General features: G+C 55.6%; 8 protein-coding genes across 8 annotated transcripts; 3 read left to right on the top strand and 5 right to left on the bottom strand.

Moving 5' to 3' along the window:
- Positions 1-65: 65 nt before the first annotated feature.
- Positions 66-3,059, bottom strand: EI97DRAFT_430094 (uncharacterized protein). The gene is made up of 5 exons (XM_033797596.1): positions 2,958-3,059; positions 2,718-2,844; positions 2,001-2,654; positions 774-1,935; positions 66-721 (listed from the first exon to the last, which is right to left on the bottom strand). The coding sequence occupies exons 2-5, from the start codon at positions 2,796-2,798 to the stop codon at positions 288-290; spliced, it is 2,331 nt and encodes a 776-aa protein (XP_033657885.1). The 5' UTR covers positions 2,799-2,844; positions 2,958-3,059; the 3' UTR covers positions 66-287.
- Positions 3,060-3,353: 294 nt separating this feature from the next.
- Positions 3,354-3,892, top strand: EI97DRAFT_120710 (uncharacterized protein). The gene has a single exon (XM_033793032.1). It carries the CDS (start codon positions 3,446-3,448, stop codon positions 3,719-3,721), a length of 276 nt encoding a protein of 91 aa, XP_033657884.1. The 5' UTR covers positions 3,354-3,445; the 3' UTR covers positions 3,722-3,892.
- On the bottom strand, positions 3,893-5,561 carry EI97DRAFT_120709 (cyclin-domain-containing protein). The gene is made up of 2 exons (XM_033793031.1): positions 4,627-5,561; positions 3,893-4,565 (listed from the first exon to the last, which is right to left on the bottom strand). The coding sequence occupies exons 1-2, from the start codon at positions 5,382-5,384 to the stop codon at positions 4,064-4,066; spliced, it is 1,260 nt and encodes a 419-aa protein (XP_033657883.1). The 5' UTR covers positions 5,385-5,561; the 3' UTR covers positions 3,893-4,063.
- Positions 5,562-6,198: 637 nt separating this feature from the next.
- On the bottom strand, positions 6,199-8,992 carry EI97DRAFT_369005 (putative histone deacetylase; the record flags this gene model as incomplete). The annotated part of the gene is made up of 8 exons (XM_033795161.1): positions 6,199-6,525; positions 6,588-6,696; positions 6,745-6,831; positions 6,878-6,969; positions 7,027-7,119; positions 7,170-7,281; positions 7,331-8,351; positions 8,410-8,992. The coding sequence occupies 8 exons, from the start codon at positions 8,990-8,992 to the stop codon at positions 6,199-6,201; spliced, it is 2,424 nt and encodes an 807-aa protein (XP_033657882.1).
- Positions 8,993-10,310: 1,318 nt separating this feature from the next.
- On the bottom strand, positions 10,311-11,608 carry EI97DRAFT_455241 (glyceraldehyd-3-phosphate dehydrogenase; the record flags this gene model as incomplete). Its single annotated transcript, XM_033800624.1, has 5 exons — positions 10,311-10,513; positions 10,563-11,247; positions 11,356-11,419; positions 11,487-11,536; positions 11,597-11,608. The coding sequence occupies 5 exons, from the start codon at positions 11,606-11,608 to the stop codon at positions 10,311-10,313; spliced, it is 1,014 nt and encodes a 337-aa protein (XP_033657881.1).
- Positions 11,609-12,699: 1,091 nt separating this feature from the next.
- Positions 12,700-14,041, top strand: EI97DRAFT_411550 (mitochondrial cytochrome c oxidase-like protein subunit V). The gene is made up of 3 exons (XM_033796733.1): positions 12,700-13,252; positions 13,406-13,602; positions 13,658-14,041. The coding sequence occupies exons 1-3, from the start codon at positions 12,991-12,993 to the stop codon at positions 13,736-13,738; spliced, it is 540 nt and encodes a 179-aa protein (XP_033657880.1). The 5' UTR covers positions 12,700-12,990; the 3' UTR covers positions 13,739-14,041.
- On the top strand, positions 13,580-14,226 carry EI97DRAFT_120282 (uncharacterized protein). The gene is made up of 2 exons (XM_033793030.1): positions 13,580-13,602; positions 13,658-14,226. The coding sequence occupies exon 2, from the start codon at positions 13,753-13,755 to the stop codon at positions 14,074-14,076; it is 324 nt and encodes a 107-aa protein (XP_033657879.1). The 5' UTR covers positions 13,580-13,602; positions 13,658-13,752; the 3' UTR covers positions 14,077-14,226.
- Positions 13,950-15,624, bottom strand: EI97DRAFT_498544 (P-loop containing nucleoside triphosphate hydrolase protein). Its single transcript, XM_033802559.1, has 3 exons — positions 15,485-15,624; positions 14,574-15,417; positions 13,950-14,510 (listed from the first exon to the last, which is right to left on the bottom strand). Exons 1-3 carry the CDS (start codon positions 15,574-15,576, stop codon positions 14,385-14,387), a joined length of 1,062 nt encoding a protein of 353 aa, XP_033657878.1. The 5' UTR covers positions 15,577-15,624; the 3' UTR covers positions 13,950-14,384.
- Between the last annotated feature and the right edge of the window lie 2 nt (positions 15,625-15,626).

Raw genomic sequence — 15,626 nt, 5'->3', positions numbered from 1 at the left:
CCCTAATTCTGTCGAATTACTTGTTGCTTCACACAAACTAGAGGTCCATGCATACTTCGAAGAATTCCAGATTCATACATTCATAACTCATGCTACGTAAGGTATCGTTAACACATGACATGCCATCCCCATGATGGAAAACACCCCCAGACGCCGATCTCTGCCTCCAGCCCACCCATAAGCAAGAGAACAGAGTGCTGCATGCAATCCCCCATAAATTCCCCGCCGTATACCTCATAAGGGACACACCGCCCGCCCAATTGCATCAACCCAAAGCAAAAACCCCCTCACCTCTCCGCCAACCCATCATACACCCCCCTATCCTTCTCCTCCTCCTTGCCGCCCTCGGTGAAAATCACCACAGAGATACACGCCGCATACGCCTCTCGAATCGCGCACGCCATGCACGTCTCCTTGATATTCGCCACAATGGCGCTGTGCCCGTGATGCGCGCACCACGCCCGCGCAAACACCTCGTTGTCGCTCACCCCCAACGCCTCGATCGCCAGCACCTTCGTGACGCGCATGTGCGCGAGTTCCTCTTCTTCCGCCGCGTCCGACCAGCGGGTCGTGGCGAGGGCGCTCGAGTGCTTCGAGGGGGATGCCGAACGCCCGCGCGAGCGATGCCGGGACACGAGACCCGATTCGCGATCCCAGTCGTTGAGGTCCACGAGGCCGCCATCGATCTTGATGGCCTTATAAGAGAAGTCGTAGAAGAGCACTGGCGTGTTTCATTAGCTTCAGCTCCACACCAAACCCGAATAATGCCTTACCATGCGGACCTTGATGACAGGGAAAGGCGTTGACAAAGTCCACGTTGTACCTCAGTCTCATGGGCCAGCTCTTCCCTCTGCAGGCAAAGTATATCGCCGCATCAAACGTCAAGGGTGCGCCTGCACCCTGCCTCGTTGGCGGCTGTTCCTTCGCCGGCTGGAACCCCAGCTTCTCCACGCGAATCAGGTCCGTCACATCTTCCCTATCCGCCATTGGGACTTCGTAGTCGTCAATCGGGTAACTCGTGTCTCTTGGGCCTAGGGGATGCGATCGCACATCCATACTCTCGACATCTTTCGGCGTCAGTCGAGGATCCTTGGGCTCGAGCTGCCGAATTCGCACACTTTCGGTGCGCTTCAACTGCGGACTGTAGATACACGGGCCGATCCATCCTGCCACTTGCTTCACCCCTCGCGCCGCTCCTAAAACTTTGCCTACAATGCAGTCTGCCGACCAGTATGTGTTGGCCCGGTATTGAAAGCCCGCAGCAGGATGCATATGCGTCAGATACTTGAGTGCCTCACCCGTGTCGCGGTCACAGTCAATCAGGCTGTTCATGATGAGCCACGGCAGGGTCTTTCCGGGGAGGATAATGCCCGAGAACCAGGACATGGCGTCTGCAGAGCGGTCTTCCAGCGGTCTCTCCTGCGGATCCTTCTCGTCCAAAACATACTCCAACTCGTCCATATTCGGCCATTTCAGCGTCTCGGCAAACACCCTCAGTGCCTCCTTCTGCCTATTCTTGCTCGTGAGTTCAAAGCTGAATGTGCTCTGGCTATGCGACGTTCGTGATTTCGTAATCGTCATATTTTCCAGCCAGCGCTGGGCCACGGCCAGATCCCACGCTATAGTCGGGGGCAGTTGTAGGATGAGCTTCCGCTTCGCCTTGTCACTGCGATTGTTGGAGTGGATTCGCAGATGGAGCTCCGCTGCGAGAAGCAGTTGATGGAAAAACTCCTGTTTCTTGTGCTGGTCCGGCGAATCGAAGAACTTTGCCACCACCTGATTCTTGGGCTGCGAGAAATCGATCCAGCTGGGATGGGTAAGCACGGTGATGAGGTCGGCGATCTGCTGTTCGGTCCCAAAGTGCGGCTTCTCGCTGTAGCGATCTGGATCCTCGATGAGAGTGCTATATAGGTACCGGTACTGCTCGTCAGGGTCCTGCAATTCCACACGTTAGGCCATAAGAACCAAAGACGGTGCCGGAGGCAAGGTTCGCTACTGACATCCTCAAGGCCATTCTCCAACTGCCGTAGTCGGTCCAGAATCTGCAGCAGCTTCAGCTTGCGCGGCTTCACGCTGCCCGCAAACTTGGTCGGAGGATGGGTGCTCCCGGACTTGCTGACCCAGTAGTTGAGAGTAGTCGTGCCTGCGCTTTTCCCAAAGGCAAATGCCATGCAGGGCTGCTCCAGCGACAGCCAGGGGAATTGGGTATCGGTGGCGCCCGTCATGTTCAAGGAAATGTCCCGGTAAGCGGTATGCCGAAAGGACGCCCGATCTGTCCTGCCCTGGTGTTCGCTCTCCATGACGGCATAGTATCGCACATAGCCCGGCGGCGCATGCTCGATCTCGTCCCAATATCCCTTGAAGGTGGACGCTCCAGGGCATATAATCTCCTCGGCTTGCTTGGGGGTGAGGGCGTCATCCTTGCGGTAACCCTGGGGTGGCCACCGTCTGGAGCTGCGGAACTCTTCCAGCGGAGTAGGGTGCGAGTAGGATTCTGCTCTTCGCGGGGGCGCAAACCGATATGGCAGCATGATGTGCTCTCCCCCGCTCGACGACGGTCGCTGCGTGCTCGACTGGGAGCCATACCGGGCCACTTTCGTCCGGGTGACGACAGGACTGGTGCGTGTCTTCGGGATGTGCGCGAGCTGCGTCTGCTGCAGTCCATCGGTCAGTCGTGGTGGTGCTGCCATTGCGGGAGAGCGCGGGGAGGTGGGTACCTCGGGAGGGTAATGGTGGTGAAGCCAATGCACATCAGACTGTCGCTGGCCGGGCTGCCAGTGGCCAATGTCCGAGTTCATGTCTTCAGCATAACGGTGGTCGCGAGGAGGACGGCAGTCGGTGCTCCTGCTCATTACATTAGCAAACGGGCGCGTGGGGAGAGACGGGATGCAACATTGAACAGGCGCGCCTCGTGACACGCCAGGGCCGAGTGGAGAGGAAGAAGGGGCACGACTCACGCTCATTATAGGACTCTAGCGCCAGAAAAGGTGTTGGTGGATGCGTGGGGTCTTGGATTGAGGAGACAATTGAGGCTGAGGACAATGCGGGGTGGAGGAGGGGAGGAGGAGGGTACTTGAGTTGGGAAGCCGAGAGCAGCGTAGGTAGATATCCATACTACCACAGGAGATGGAACCACCAGCGCCATTCCGAATACCCAGTCGTCTTGCGGCCTGCGGCATGGATTCCGAGAGACAGTAAACCAAAACGGCCGAGCATGGAGCCGACGCCTTACTTTGATCATGGTGAAAGACGTGGGTGCTTCATCGGGTCTCAGCATGGGTTTGGGTCATGGTTTGGACATCATTGGTCCAACACAGCAACACGGGTCAGAGCCGGTGAATCGTCGTCCATTCGCAATCCTGACAGTATCGTAGCCAGCAGGCTATATGATTTGATTCTATCCGTCTCTAAAACTATCATCCTACTGAGGGATGTCTGCCCAATCATGCCAAAAGATCGTCTTGAGCATGCCTCAACTGCCAGCATATCTAGCTGTGCATGTGTGCAGTGCATGGGCAGGGTGCCCGAGTCGCATACTGCAAACTGCTTCGCAGTCTCCCTGATGACCATTCCCAAGAGATCGCTTGTCCTATCAGCATGTCTCAATATTTGCCAACCGGGTCTCTACCGCCTGGCATGTCCAAGGGCAAACAGTATGCAAGGTTATCACCATATCCCCTTAGCATTGCATGTACCTCCTATACCTTCGCTCAATCTCTGACCCAAGGCCTGGTCTGGGAGATTGAATCAAAAGGATCGACCTGACCTGGTGGTCAGATAAACCGCGTTTGTTGCTGCGTGGGTACTGCATGGGGACCAGATTCTACTTCCGGTTTCTCGTCCTCTTCTGCCGGCCGGTAGCCGTGTGAATCCGTCTCTCAGCTCGATGGTGTTATCAGACACCGCCGGTGTCAACCGTGTTCTTGGGACGGTCGGGGGCGAAACTGGAGCAGTGCCATTTTTTCCAATGGCGTGCGGTCCGTCTCCCAGGGGCCATGATGTCCTGGCGACGCACTGCACAGCTCAATAATGTACTGTGAAGTCTCTTGCGTACAAGGTGCCGTTATCCTTCGTGTCGTGGAATGCTTGTAGATTCCGAACCCGAACCGAGCTGCTGCACAGCTTCCGGGGCCTCATCTTCCTCTTCCCCAGCCGAGGTCTCGTCATCGTCCTCGGAAGAAGTTTCCTCCTTCTCCATCTCGTACCCCTCTGCTCTCTGCACCAGAAATTTGTAATAGTCGACCAGGGTCTCCGGCTTGGGGACAATTCGCCATTCGACCCTCCGCAGGAACTCGAGCTCCAGCAGGGCCAACTCGCGTATGCTGACACCGCCAATCTTGGCATACAGGCTGTTGGTCCAGAAACTATCGCTGAGGCCTTTTGCGGCTACTGTGGCGGCTGTGATCAGGAACCGGTGCACGGTGAGGCTGCTGATGGTGAAGGCGGGATACATGGTGCATAGCTTGTCGACGTAGAAGACCATGGAAAGGAGGATAGGAGGTGAGAGCGTTGCATGGACGATGAGGCGGTTCAGATAATCGCGGACGGATATGCCAGGCGGCGCCCTGCAGCACGCACAGTCAGTTAGGAAGCATTGCGGGAGTGTCAAGAAAAGGGCCACGGTACCTTGAATGGAAGCGGGTAAGCTGACCGTCGCGCAGCGGGTTCTTGTCGTTCAGCCGGACGAGCTCCATGAGCATGTCCGAGATGAGCACGCCGAGGTCCTTGACGTCGCACGTCTCGTACCTCAGCGGCATTATCTTCACACTCGCTGGATCCGAGGGGCGGATGCGCTTGGCCGGAGAAGGGAATTGTTGAGTGACAGCGCCCGGCCGCCCAGCCTGGGACTCCCTCTGTCCACTCTGATGTGCAGGCTGGCCGGCCACGTCCTCCGTGGCCTTCCTGGTAGGCGTCGAGTTGTGCAGAGGAGCGGCAGGTTGGGGGTCTACGCGTAGTGCGGGTTCCGCGGGCTCGGGAGGGACAGGATCATCGGCATTGGCGTTGGCGGTGGGCGGTTGTGGGTGAGGTTGAGGTTGTTGAGGGGGTTGCGGATGGGATTGATGGGTTTGAGGAGGCCTCGGGCAAATGGGTCGAGGGGGTCTATATGTAGGCGGGTAACCGGTCGGGCTGTATTGCGTCGACGCATTCTTGTACTCAGTCTTCTGGGGCGGCGGGGCGGAGGTCACGGCCACGGCCACAGCTGGGGACGGGGATGGAGCCACGGTCGGTACCGCGGCGGCGGGTTTTGTCCGCGCCGACGCACTGCCCGTCGTCACCTGGGATAGGAAGCGCGGGGACGTGTGGGTGGTGTTGTGGGAGCTGGAGGTCCGTCGCGAGGCATAATGGTGAAAGGTCGAGGGCGAAGAGGGCGCGGATTGCAGCATGGCGAAAGTGGAGCAGGGGGGCGGGAGGCGCGCGAGGGTGAGGATTTTCGGGGGAGATGATCTCCTTCACGTGGTCTGGCGGAGTTGAGGTGAGAGAAAGGCCGAGGAGGGGCGCGGCATTCCGCAACCGCAATCAACAAAGGGCAGGACTGCGCACGAAGGAGGGAGAGGAAGAGGTAAAAAGGAACACGGCGGCTGGCTGCGGGTTGCGCATCCTGTTCACACGGTAGTCTAGCCACCAAAAACCGGTGCGACGTTGAGCGACGCTGAGGGCTCGTGGTTGGGCTGCTGGCTGTGGTTGGCCAGTACGCCGCACGCAGATGGTCGTCGGTCAGATAATGGTGATAATGTATCGATGATGACGAATAATCAAAGAGAGGTGGCCTGGAAAGGTTGGGTGCGCACTGCTGAACTGATTGCTGCTCCGGGAATGTGTGTTCTGCGTTCAACGTGCGGTTGGGTGTTTGTGATCTCGACAGAGAAGGATGGCTGATGAGGCACAGTGCTAAATCATCGTGTGCTCCCAATACCGTTAGAGGATTTCCTGATTCAGCTACCGCCGATCATCGGGCCTGGGCACCAACCGTCGAACCATTCACGGATATCGCACTCGTCGGAGGAAAGTCTCCTTCAACTCCAGCACGCCCAACTTCAACAATATATCAATCACGAAGCTAGTTCATACATGGCTACAATCCACCCAATTTCATTGCTCCGTCATCATCTCCTAGTATATGACGAACATACACATGAAGAGACGGCCAGAATACATTTACATCCATCATCTATCCTATGACCCTCACAGCAATCCACTTCACCCAAACCTCCTCCCCACGATTGGTGAGCTAAACACCCCCATCGGAGGCAGTGACCCAGGCCCTTGCCCGGGCGCCTTCGCAGTCCTCGGCGTCGGAGGACCAACCTCTCGCTCTTCCTCCGACGTCCGGCTTCTGCTATGCTTCTCCTCGTACTCTCGCTTCATGCGCGACAGCAGCTCTTGCACTTCCCGCTTGTGTGCCTGGAGCATGGCGTGCAGCGCCATCTCGCTGGATTTGACCAACTTGCCGTACTTCTTGCGCAGTTTCCGTTGCCGGTTGGGGTCCCACGCCAGGTGGTCGTAGGCTACAAAGACGGTCGTGTGCTGGTGAGTCAATGGTTAGCTTGGGCAGTTCGTAATATGTACAAAGTGTCAGGAAATCCTACTTCATAGAACCATAATGGAATGTAATCGTCCGTGGCCCGTCTGATCGAGGGGATCGGGCTGCCTGAGATAAAGCCAATGAGATGTTGGACGCCGTTGTCCTCAGTTGTACTCTCTGCAGGAATATTAGCCTCCCGCATCCACCCGCTTGCAATGTACCTCATACCATTGTTCGAAAGCAGCTCAACCAGTCCCGTGTACGGCGTTCCGATGCCCATGAGGAAAACCTGCGTTGCGTCATGAGGTCTTTTTACTGTCAGTACTGGTCAATACAGGCGACCCAACGACTTACTCAATGTAGTTCTCCCATAGATAGTTGGCAAGTAGGCGCGTTTGCTGTGCTCGGGCATCTGACGCATCCGTTTGCACGATGTCGCCATCCTCCTACCTGCCGTTAGAACACAGCACATATATCCTGTCAAAGCTGAGCAATCATCTCACATCTTCGATCGTCACCATCTTGGGGACATTGACATCGATAATCTCGAAGCCCTCATTGATGGCCCAATCAATGTAACTCTTGGTATCATTAGTCTTCATGCCCAAAGTTAGCGGATGTACAGCGCAAGACTGTAGGCACGTACCAGCCACGAGTTGTGGGGTTCTACCCTCCCCGTCACAGGGTCCGATTGGGATATCCAGCCAGGCGGATCATGGAAGATCACCAATAGCGGATGCTCTTCCATGAACTTGGGCCTAGATGTGTTTTAGTAAGGAGCGCATGAAGATGGAAATGTACTCTCACGTTGCCATCACGTTATGCTCAAAAGTCTGGCTAAACCCAGACTTCTTGATGGTGAGAGGAATCATTTGATGGGCTTCAGTGAGCACTTTGCTCTGCCAGTCCCGGATGATGTCATGCAAGCGCAGAGTCTCCGAGGACGCCATATCGCTCACTTCCGGCTCCCTCGGGAACAAGCACTTCCAATATCGTGAATGCTCCCGCTTGACTTGGGCGACGGTCCTCACGGCGTCTTCTCGAGGAGGCGGTAAATCCTCCTCAAGGCGATCGGGTGGCTGTAACATGAGAGTTCTCGTTACTGCAAGTGCCGACCGCGCGATGGACCGCAGATTGTACCCTCCCTCCAGGCACACCGCAATCTTGCCCTTCGCTAGACGCATGAGCATGTGAGTCATGTGAGCGTAACAAGCTGGGGTGACATGGCAGCCACCCAGCTCATCTCCTTCGGCGGCGTCAAAACCAGCTGAGATGATGACAAGGTCAGGATCGAATTCCGTAGCGATGGGCATAACCACCTCTTGAAATGCATAGAGGTACTCCGCATCCCCCATGCCGTGCGCAGGCCAAGGGATGTTGACATTCTTCCCTAACCCAGCGCCTTCGCCACAATAAGTCAGGTTGCCATCCGGTAGACACGGGTAGAATTGGCCGTTTCTATACACGTGCAACGAGATATAGAGAACATTGGGATCGTCATAGAAGGCATGCTGAATTCCATTGCCGTGGTGTACGTCCCAGTCCAGGATGAGCACCTTGCGGCATTCCTTGGGAAAGTCGTTTTGACAGACGCGAGCTGCAATGGGGACATTGTTGAAGACGCAAAACCCAGATGCCTGGTCGCACTCTGCATGGTGTCCTGGTGGGCGGATGATGGCAATTGCATTTCGCACATCGCCACGGACCACGGCCCTGCAGGCTTCAATGGCTCCTCCTGCGGCGAGTCTGGCACAGTCGAACGTGCTGTTGTGGAAATAAATCGAGTCTCTTGCTTCGGAGAGATCTTCAAGCTCTTTCTCCGTTTTTTCTGCCTTCCGTCAGCCCGGGCCTGCCACTGTGGAGGGAAGATTATCAGCACAACGCACCTTGGAGCGATTCTATGAAGTCATAATGTTGGGGCGTATGTATCAGGCAGATCTCGCCTTTACTGGCAAACCTTGCATGTATCCTCCAGCACTGTTCATCCCTGGCCTCGTCATCCTGAGCATCTGGGCCTTGCACAAGTCCAGCCTGCTGAATCTCTTGGAATATTTCATGGATTCGGCGGGGATCCTCTGGATGGATGGTATCGGACCGAACCGTCATCTTCACTGGTTCGCAATGGAATCTCATCCTCGCATCATAGACCAGTCCCGTTTTGGAGGATGCATAGGGTAATGGCGGAAACCTTGGGGGAGGCGGGATCCGGACCTCGACTTTCGGTAGATGAGAGTATGCAATGTCCATATTGTCCGAGGCCGTATTAGGGGAAGGCGAAAGGGACACTTCTGTCTGATCCGGAGGAAATCCAGAGGGTTGTTTGCTTTTACCACCCACAAACGGATGACCATGGCTTTGGCCTAGCGTAATCACGGTAGGGTCAATAGTTTCCAGCCGACCGGAGTGGTCCCCGTTGAGTTCTGTTGAATCAACCACTCCATCGTCCACCATCATTTCGTCCTCTGCCATGATGATGACCTTTTCAAATCGCCACCCCAGACCACCTATTTGCTGATAGTGGTCGGTGCGGTGACTGTTGACTAGTCAGTGTGATTTGTAGAAAAGGGCTTCGAAGAGAAATCGCAGAAGTTACTATGCTTGACTGGAATGCCAAAGGATGTCTGGCAACATAATCTGGAGTATCGATCGACCCTTCTGGCGGATTGACCGAAAAGGAAGCGAAAGCCACAAATAACGTTCCTATTTGGAAATAAAAGGGCCACTGACCTATGAAGATGGATGCATATCGGCGAAACTCATGTGGAGCTCAACAGGTCTTGACTGCACTGGAACAATGGAATCCCGGCTGCTTGCAGACCCGCTCAAGCTTGACTCGGACAGCGGTGTTTTCCTGAATATAGACGGCCTAGTTTTGGCGTGCTTGCAGCGACCTAGGAACTCTCCGGAGTTAGAAGGCTTACACGGGTCCTACTGTAATATCCTACACCCTGCGAGATGGTCCAGATGGATTGCCCTCCACGTGCAAAGGCTGTTCAGGTATGGCGCAACTTGATATGCCTGTCGACTATCTGAGTTGCTATTGTCGTAGAAAAGTCAGGTAACGACTTCAGTTCGAAGTCAGCAAATCAAAGTCAAGAGCGAAACGTTGATGGCGCGTCTTGATCCTTTGGTGATTCCCGTAGATTGCTTGGCACCGCGGCCAGCACGTGAGCAAACTGCTTAGTCAGCCAGCCCGTATGCACCTCGAACAAGGCAATTCCAACTGCTGTCTTTCTTTGATAAATCCCTTTTAGAATTGTTCAAAAGCTTCTGGTTTGAGGGGCCTACCCACTTCACGTGCGGGCTTGGGAATGGACGGTAGAGTGCCCAGCTGGACTGTGGCCACTTCCTCCCAAGCTTGGCAACCCGACTATTTCCATTAGCCCCTAGAATTCCCCTGTTGTTAATAAATTCCCGGGTAGTCGGAAAGTAGCGGAAGAACTTGTAGGTGGATGTCGTAGAACGCTCCTGGAAAGTATGTTCCTCAAATCCGTCCTGGGCCGGCGATCGGATTGGGCCCAATTACATCACAAGTCAACTGAAACTAAAGCAAGATTAGGGTACTCGTTCGAGTTTCTTCGAAAGCGGAATTGTGCATTCATTGATTTGAATGTCCTATAACTACCCATACCATTTTCTCACAGCGCTCTGTACACAGTATTTCTCCAAACGCCTCAATTGGACCTGGACGGGCTCCGCGTATAGGCAGAAGGCTCGTCTGGCACAACACCCTGGTTGGTCATTTCGGTCGTCAAAGTCTAGGCATGGCCTGGCTCCGTCCTGATTCCTACGCGTTACCATCGACCTTGGCGATGTAGACCAAGAGGTCAAGCACACGGCGGGAGTAGCCCCACTCGTTGTCGTACCAAGAAACGAGCTTGACAAAGTTCTTGTTGAGGGAGATGCCTGCCTTGGCATCGAAAATGGAGGAGCGAGGATCGCCAAGCAGGTCCGTGGAGACAATCTCGTCCTCAGTGTAGCCGAGAATGCCTGGATATTGTGTTAGCGATGGAGGGAGTAAACAGTCGCCGAAACATACCCTTGAGCTCGTTCTCGGAGGCGCTCTTGACAGCCTGCTTGATCTCGTCGTAGGTAGCGCCCTTCTCGAGGCGAACCGTGAGGTCAACAACGGACACGTTGGCGGTAGGCACACGCATGGACATGCCAGTGAGCTTGCCATTGAGATCGGGAATGACCTTGCCAACAGCCTTGGCGGCACCGGTGCTGCTGGGGATGATGTTCTGAGCAGCAGTGCGGCCTCCACGCCAGTCCTTGGCAGAAGGACCGTCGACGACCTTCTGGGTGGCGGTGTAGGAGTGGACCGTAGTCATGAGACCCTCAATGATGGTGAACTTGTCGTGAATGACCTTGGCGAGGGGAGCCAAGCAGTTGGTCGTGCACGAAGCGTTGGAAAGCACCTCAATGTCCGACTTGTAGGTCTTCTCGTTGACACCCATGACGAACATGGGAGCGTCAGCAGAAGGAGCGGAGATGACGACCTTCTTAGCACCACCCTTCAAGTGGGCCTTGGCCTTCTCGGTGGTGGTGAAGACACCAGTCGACTCAACGATGTAGTAGGCGCCAGTCTCGGCCCAGGGAATGTTGGCGGGGTCCTTCTCCATGTAGAAGCGGATGGTCTTGCCATTGACAACGAGGTTGTTTCCCTCGACCTTGATGTCGCCCTTGAACTGGCCGTGGGTGCTGTCATACTTGAGCATGTATGCCTGGAAGCGGTGTTAGCCCCGCCATCGGTGAACTGGAGGGTGATCCCAGAACGGCCTCAACGGCCACTGACACCACCTTTAGGGGGTCGCGGGAAAGGAGGAGCTTACGGCGTAGTGGGGCTCAATGAAAGGGTCGTTGACGGCGACAATGTTGACATCGTCATGCTCAATGCTGCGGGTTGGTGTCAGTAAGCAGCGGCAGAGGGAGGCGGAAGCTCCGATTCAATGAGACAACGTACGCATTGCGGAAGACGATGCGGCCAATGCGGCCGAAGCCGTTGATTCCAGCCTGGAGAGCTTGTCAGATACTGTAGCTGTAAGGCGGGCATTGTTTTGGGGTGCTGCTCACCTTGACGACCATGATTGATTATGTGGATGCTGTAACAGCTGTCAGTTGGGACAAGGAAGATGAAGGAGAGTAGATGGCGAGGACGAACTTGGGTGTACTTGTAGGAGGGCTAAATAGTGGTGTGCAGGAGAAGAAAGAGTAGGAATATCGGAGGGGAGAGATTGGAAGGGGGAGGTGGGGGTTGATGTCAAGATTGGGTTTTATGTAAGTGCGGGGCAGACACGGACGACGTCAACAGCTTTTTGCACCTGTCTTCAAGGCCGACGCACCCGGCCGCGGCGTGTGTCTCCCACGCACTGGTGGCCCTCTCGTGATGCTCGAGAGGCACTGCAACCCTTACCTCGGGGGGTCTGGTTGCCCCAACGCCGTCCCCCGGGACAGTCCGGAGAGCATGATCTAGCATCCGTTTTGTTTACCGTGTATACCATGACTATTCGCCTCGGGGAGCAGGTTGCATAGAGACAGCGTGGTCTACTTCTGAGGTGTGTTTTGCTCGCGTCCCTGGGTACGAGTTGCATACTAGTATAGAGTGATGCAAGGATGGATGGCAGGAGGTGAGCCGCTGGTGCTGAGGGAAATCTATTTTACTCAGCGGCATCGGAGCCCCCATCAGCGACACGGAGTAGAATGGAGAATGACGATTGGCAATAATCATTACTTTTGCAACTCAGCGTCATGTCCACAAGGCAAGAAAAGTTTTGCTGCGAATCCGCGGCCGGGACTGAGCGAGGGCGTGAGCAGCTGGACGCAAAGAGATGGAGAAGCATTGAAACCTGGTACTCTCAAACTATTGAGGCATCTGCTGTGTTTTTATTTATGAGCTGTGGCAGCACCCCCTCCAGTGTCGTGGAGCTGGGGAATACTGGAAAGCAAAAAACAAACCCATGCGAGCAAGCTCAGTTCAATGATGTGATTTTTTTTGGCCTCTAACATTTACAGTATGCGCTGCTACCACCTTGCACGGTGTGACAAGGAGAAGTGCAGCAGCACGAATCGCTTGCTGTGAGGCTGGGTAACGGCTATGTACAAGTAACAACAGCGTCTGGATTGCCCATATAAGGACTTCTTCGAAACCGCCTTCAGTGCCTTTGACATCATGTCTCCTTCGTCTTATCAGCGAAGCTCCCCCGGAGCTGCTGGGAGCTTCCTCGGTACAGCCAATCAGGCGGCGACGAGCCACCGCCAACCAAAGCTCGCTGTCATGCGATAAATGCCAAGGCCCACCATTTTGCACGTTCAACCTCACCTCCAGCCAACCTCTCGTCAACCGCGCCCATCGTCATCCCCATCGCCCATCTCCCATTGCCGTTCCACATTCCCTCGACGGGGACCGCTACCCTCTCCCTTTCTGACTCTTCGACCCTCTCCGCTCTACCCCCCTTCCCGTCGTCGCCATGCTGCGCTCCTCCATCGTGCGGGCTTCGCGCACCTCCGCGTCATTTCTCCAGGCCAATGCCAGCCGTCAAGCCGCTCCTCTTGCCTGTTCCCAGCAGACCCAGATCCGCCAGTCGCATGCCATCTCCAACCCGACCCTGGCCAACATCGAGAAGCGATGGGAGGACATGCCTCCCCAGGAGCAGGCCGATCTGTGGATGTCGCTCAGGGATCGCATGAAGGCAGACTGGAAGGAATTGACTCTGCAGGAGAAGAAGGCCGGTGCGTAGGAGCCAATTCCCCGCCATTGGACCTGCCATTGGTTTATATCATGTCTTTGCGGGCTCCATCGGAGCGCATACGAGCAATATTGATCTGGTCAACCTTGGCATATCGGTCGTACACGTACATGGAGACTGACTTCTTCACCTGCAGCGTACTACATTGCCTTTGGACCCCATGGCCCGCGCCGGCCCGCGCCTCCCGATGAGGGCCGCAAGGTATTCTTCATTACGGCTGGCGTCATTGGCGCCTCCCTTGCGCTCTTCGCCGTCATCCGCATGTTCGCCAACCCCGCGCGCCCGCGGACCATGACCAAGGAGTGGCAGGAGGCCACCGAGGAGTACATGAAGGTAGGATCTTGCCCGTCGCTCTCTTTCCGAACGTCTACTCACAGCCTTTCAACAGGCGCAAGGAACCGAGCCCATCACCTTCAAGAAGGGCATGATGGTCCAGAGCAAGCCGGGCCCCAAGGACCAGTTCGACTAAGAGTCAAAGCGCAGATGCAAATGCAAGCAATACCATCAGCACGCCTATATTTCCTCTCCTTGGGTCAATATTTCCTTTGGTACTGTTTGTGTATGCCGTTTCTCATCAAGATGGAAAGGGTCGCGGGCCCCGTGGGAGCATCAACATCTCGCTGCTTGGTCGGCCATTGTCACATTAGTCTCCATGTACCAAATATCAAAGAGACCATTTTCATGTTTGCTCACTCGGCGCGCCTTTGCTTTCGTCTGAACAGGTTGGGTATGTTGCTCACACTTGCTCTCTCAACATGTCCAATGAATGCCCTTCACTATCTCTCAACGGATCCATATTCCTCCTGACTATCAGGATATCGTTGCATCCATCACAGATGATGCCTAGTTATGTCTCCCATGACCTTTGCGCTCTCACCCTCCACATTGCCCTCTAATCTATTGGTTCGGCGGTTACCGCTACCAGCCAGAATACCTACGCATACCGATCCCGAACTCATCCTCGAAAGGAGGGTAGCCTATCGACAGCAATGACACGGGACTGGAAACCTTGCCTGGACGCCACCTCTTGCCATCTCCCAGTCGGGGTGGGAACGGGGGTGTCCTATGCTCCTGTGGCGCCACGCTAAATGTTCTGAATGAAGAGGTTTAACAATTCATGATGCCTTGGCGATGAAGAGCTGGGGTTTCATGTTGATCTTTGAGAGGCGGGCGACGCAGCCCTGAAGCTGGAGCAGCGTCTGGACGCCTTCGAGGATGCGCATGTGGGTGAAGCCGATTTCCTAGTGGTGTGTCAGCAAATGGGCTTGTTTAATACCAACCATACCTGAACATAGACAACCCACCTTGATGAAATCCAACTTGGCATGCTCACTGAGCGTATCGACCGTCTTGGTGACGCGAAACATGGTACTGATGATATCATGGCACGAGTAACCCAAATCCCACAGCTCTCTCAGCGTCTGCAGCGCATCCTCCACCTTGCACTCATGACACGCCTTGATCATGGCCTGCACCTTGATGGGGTGCGGGCTATCCACCACCTTGAACACATTATCGCCATTCACGAAGCCGAACCCAGCATGCGTACTCTGCAGATTGTTAATGGCCTGACGCATATCGCCCTCTGCGGAGAAGACGAGCGCCGCGATCCCATCATCCGAGTACTTCACATCCTCGGCCCTGACAATCTGCATGAGGCGCTGCACGACCTGCGCATCCGTGAGGCGCGCATACCGCAGAATCGCACATCTCGACTGCAACGGCTCGATGATCTTATTCGACTGGTTGCACGCAAACGCGAAGCGCGTCGTGCCGCTGTAAATCTCCATTGTCCTCCTCAGCGCCTGTTGCGCCCCGCTCGTCATGCTATCCGCCTCATCGAGAATGACAATCTTGTGCCTCCCCGGCGGGAGGGTGACTTTCTTCTGGGCGAAGCCCTTGATGCGGTTGCGCACGACGTCGATGCCGCGCTCGTCCGAGGCGTTGAGCTCCAGCACGGCTTCCTTGTAGGCGTCGCCGAGGAGTTGGCGCGCGAGGCATAGGATCGAGGTCGTCTTGCCGATGCCCGGCATTCCGGAGATGATGACGTGCGGCATGTTGCCGTCTTTGGCGATGATTTTGAGGCGCGAGATGGTTTCGGTGTTGCCTACGACGTCGTCGAGGTAGATGGGACGGTACTTTTCGACCCTTAGGAGGGGGAGTTAGGGCTGGACGAGGTTTTGAGGGAGGGAGATGGGAGGAGGGAGAGACGTACCATGGGAGCTCGTACTGGGTACCGCCGGCGGCGTTCGGGTTGGGTCTGATGCCATTGCTGGCTGCGGCTTTGGAGGACTCGGCTTTGGCCATGTTGGTGAGGTGTGCGGGAGTTGTACGGGTGTGGGCTCGCGCGGAGAGCT

The sequence above is a fragment of the Westerdykella ornata genome, assembly GCF_010094085.1.
Source record: "Westerdykella ornata strain CBS 379.55 unplaced genomic scaffold EI97scaffold_2, whole genome shotgun sequence".
NCBI lineage: Eukaryota > Fungi > Ascomycota > Dothideomycetes > Pleosporales > Sporormiaceae > Westerdykella > Westerdykella ornata.
The sequence above is the reverse complement of the archived record's forward strand: the minus strand, read 5'-3'. Positions and strand labels throughout refer to the sequence as shown.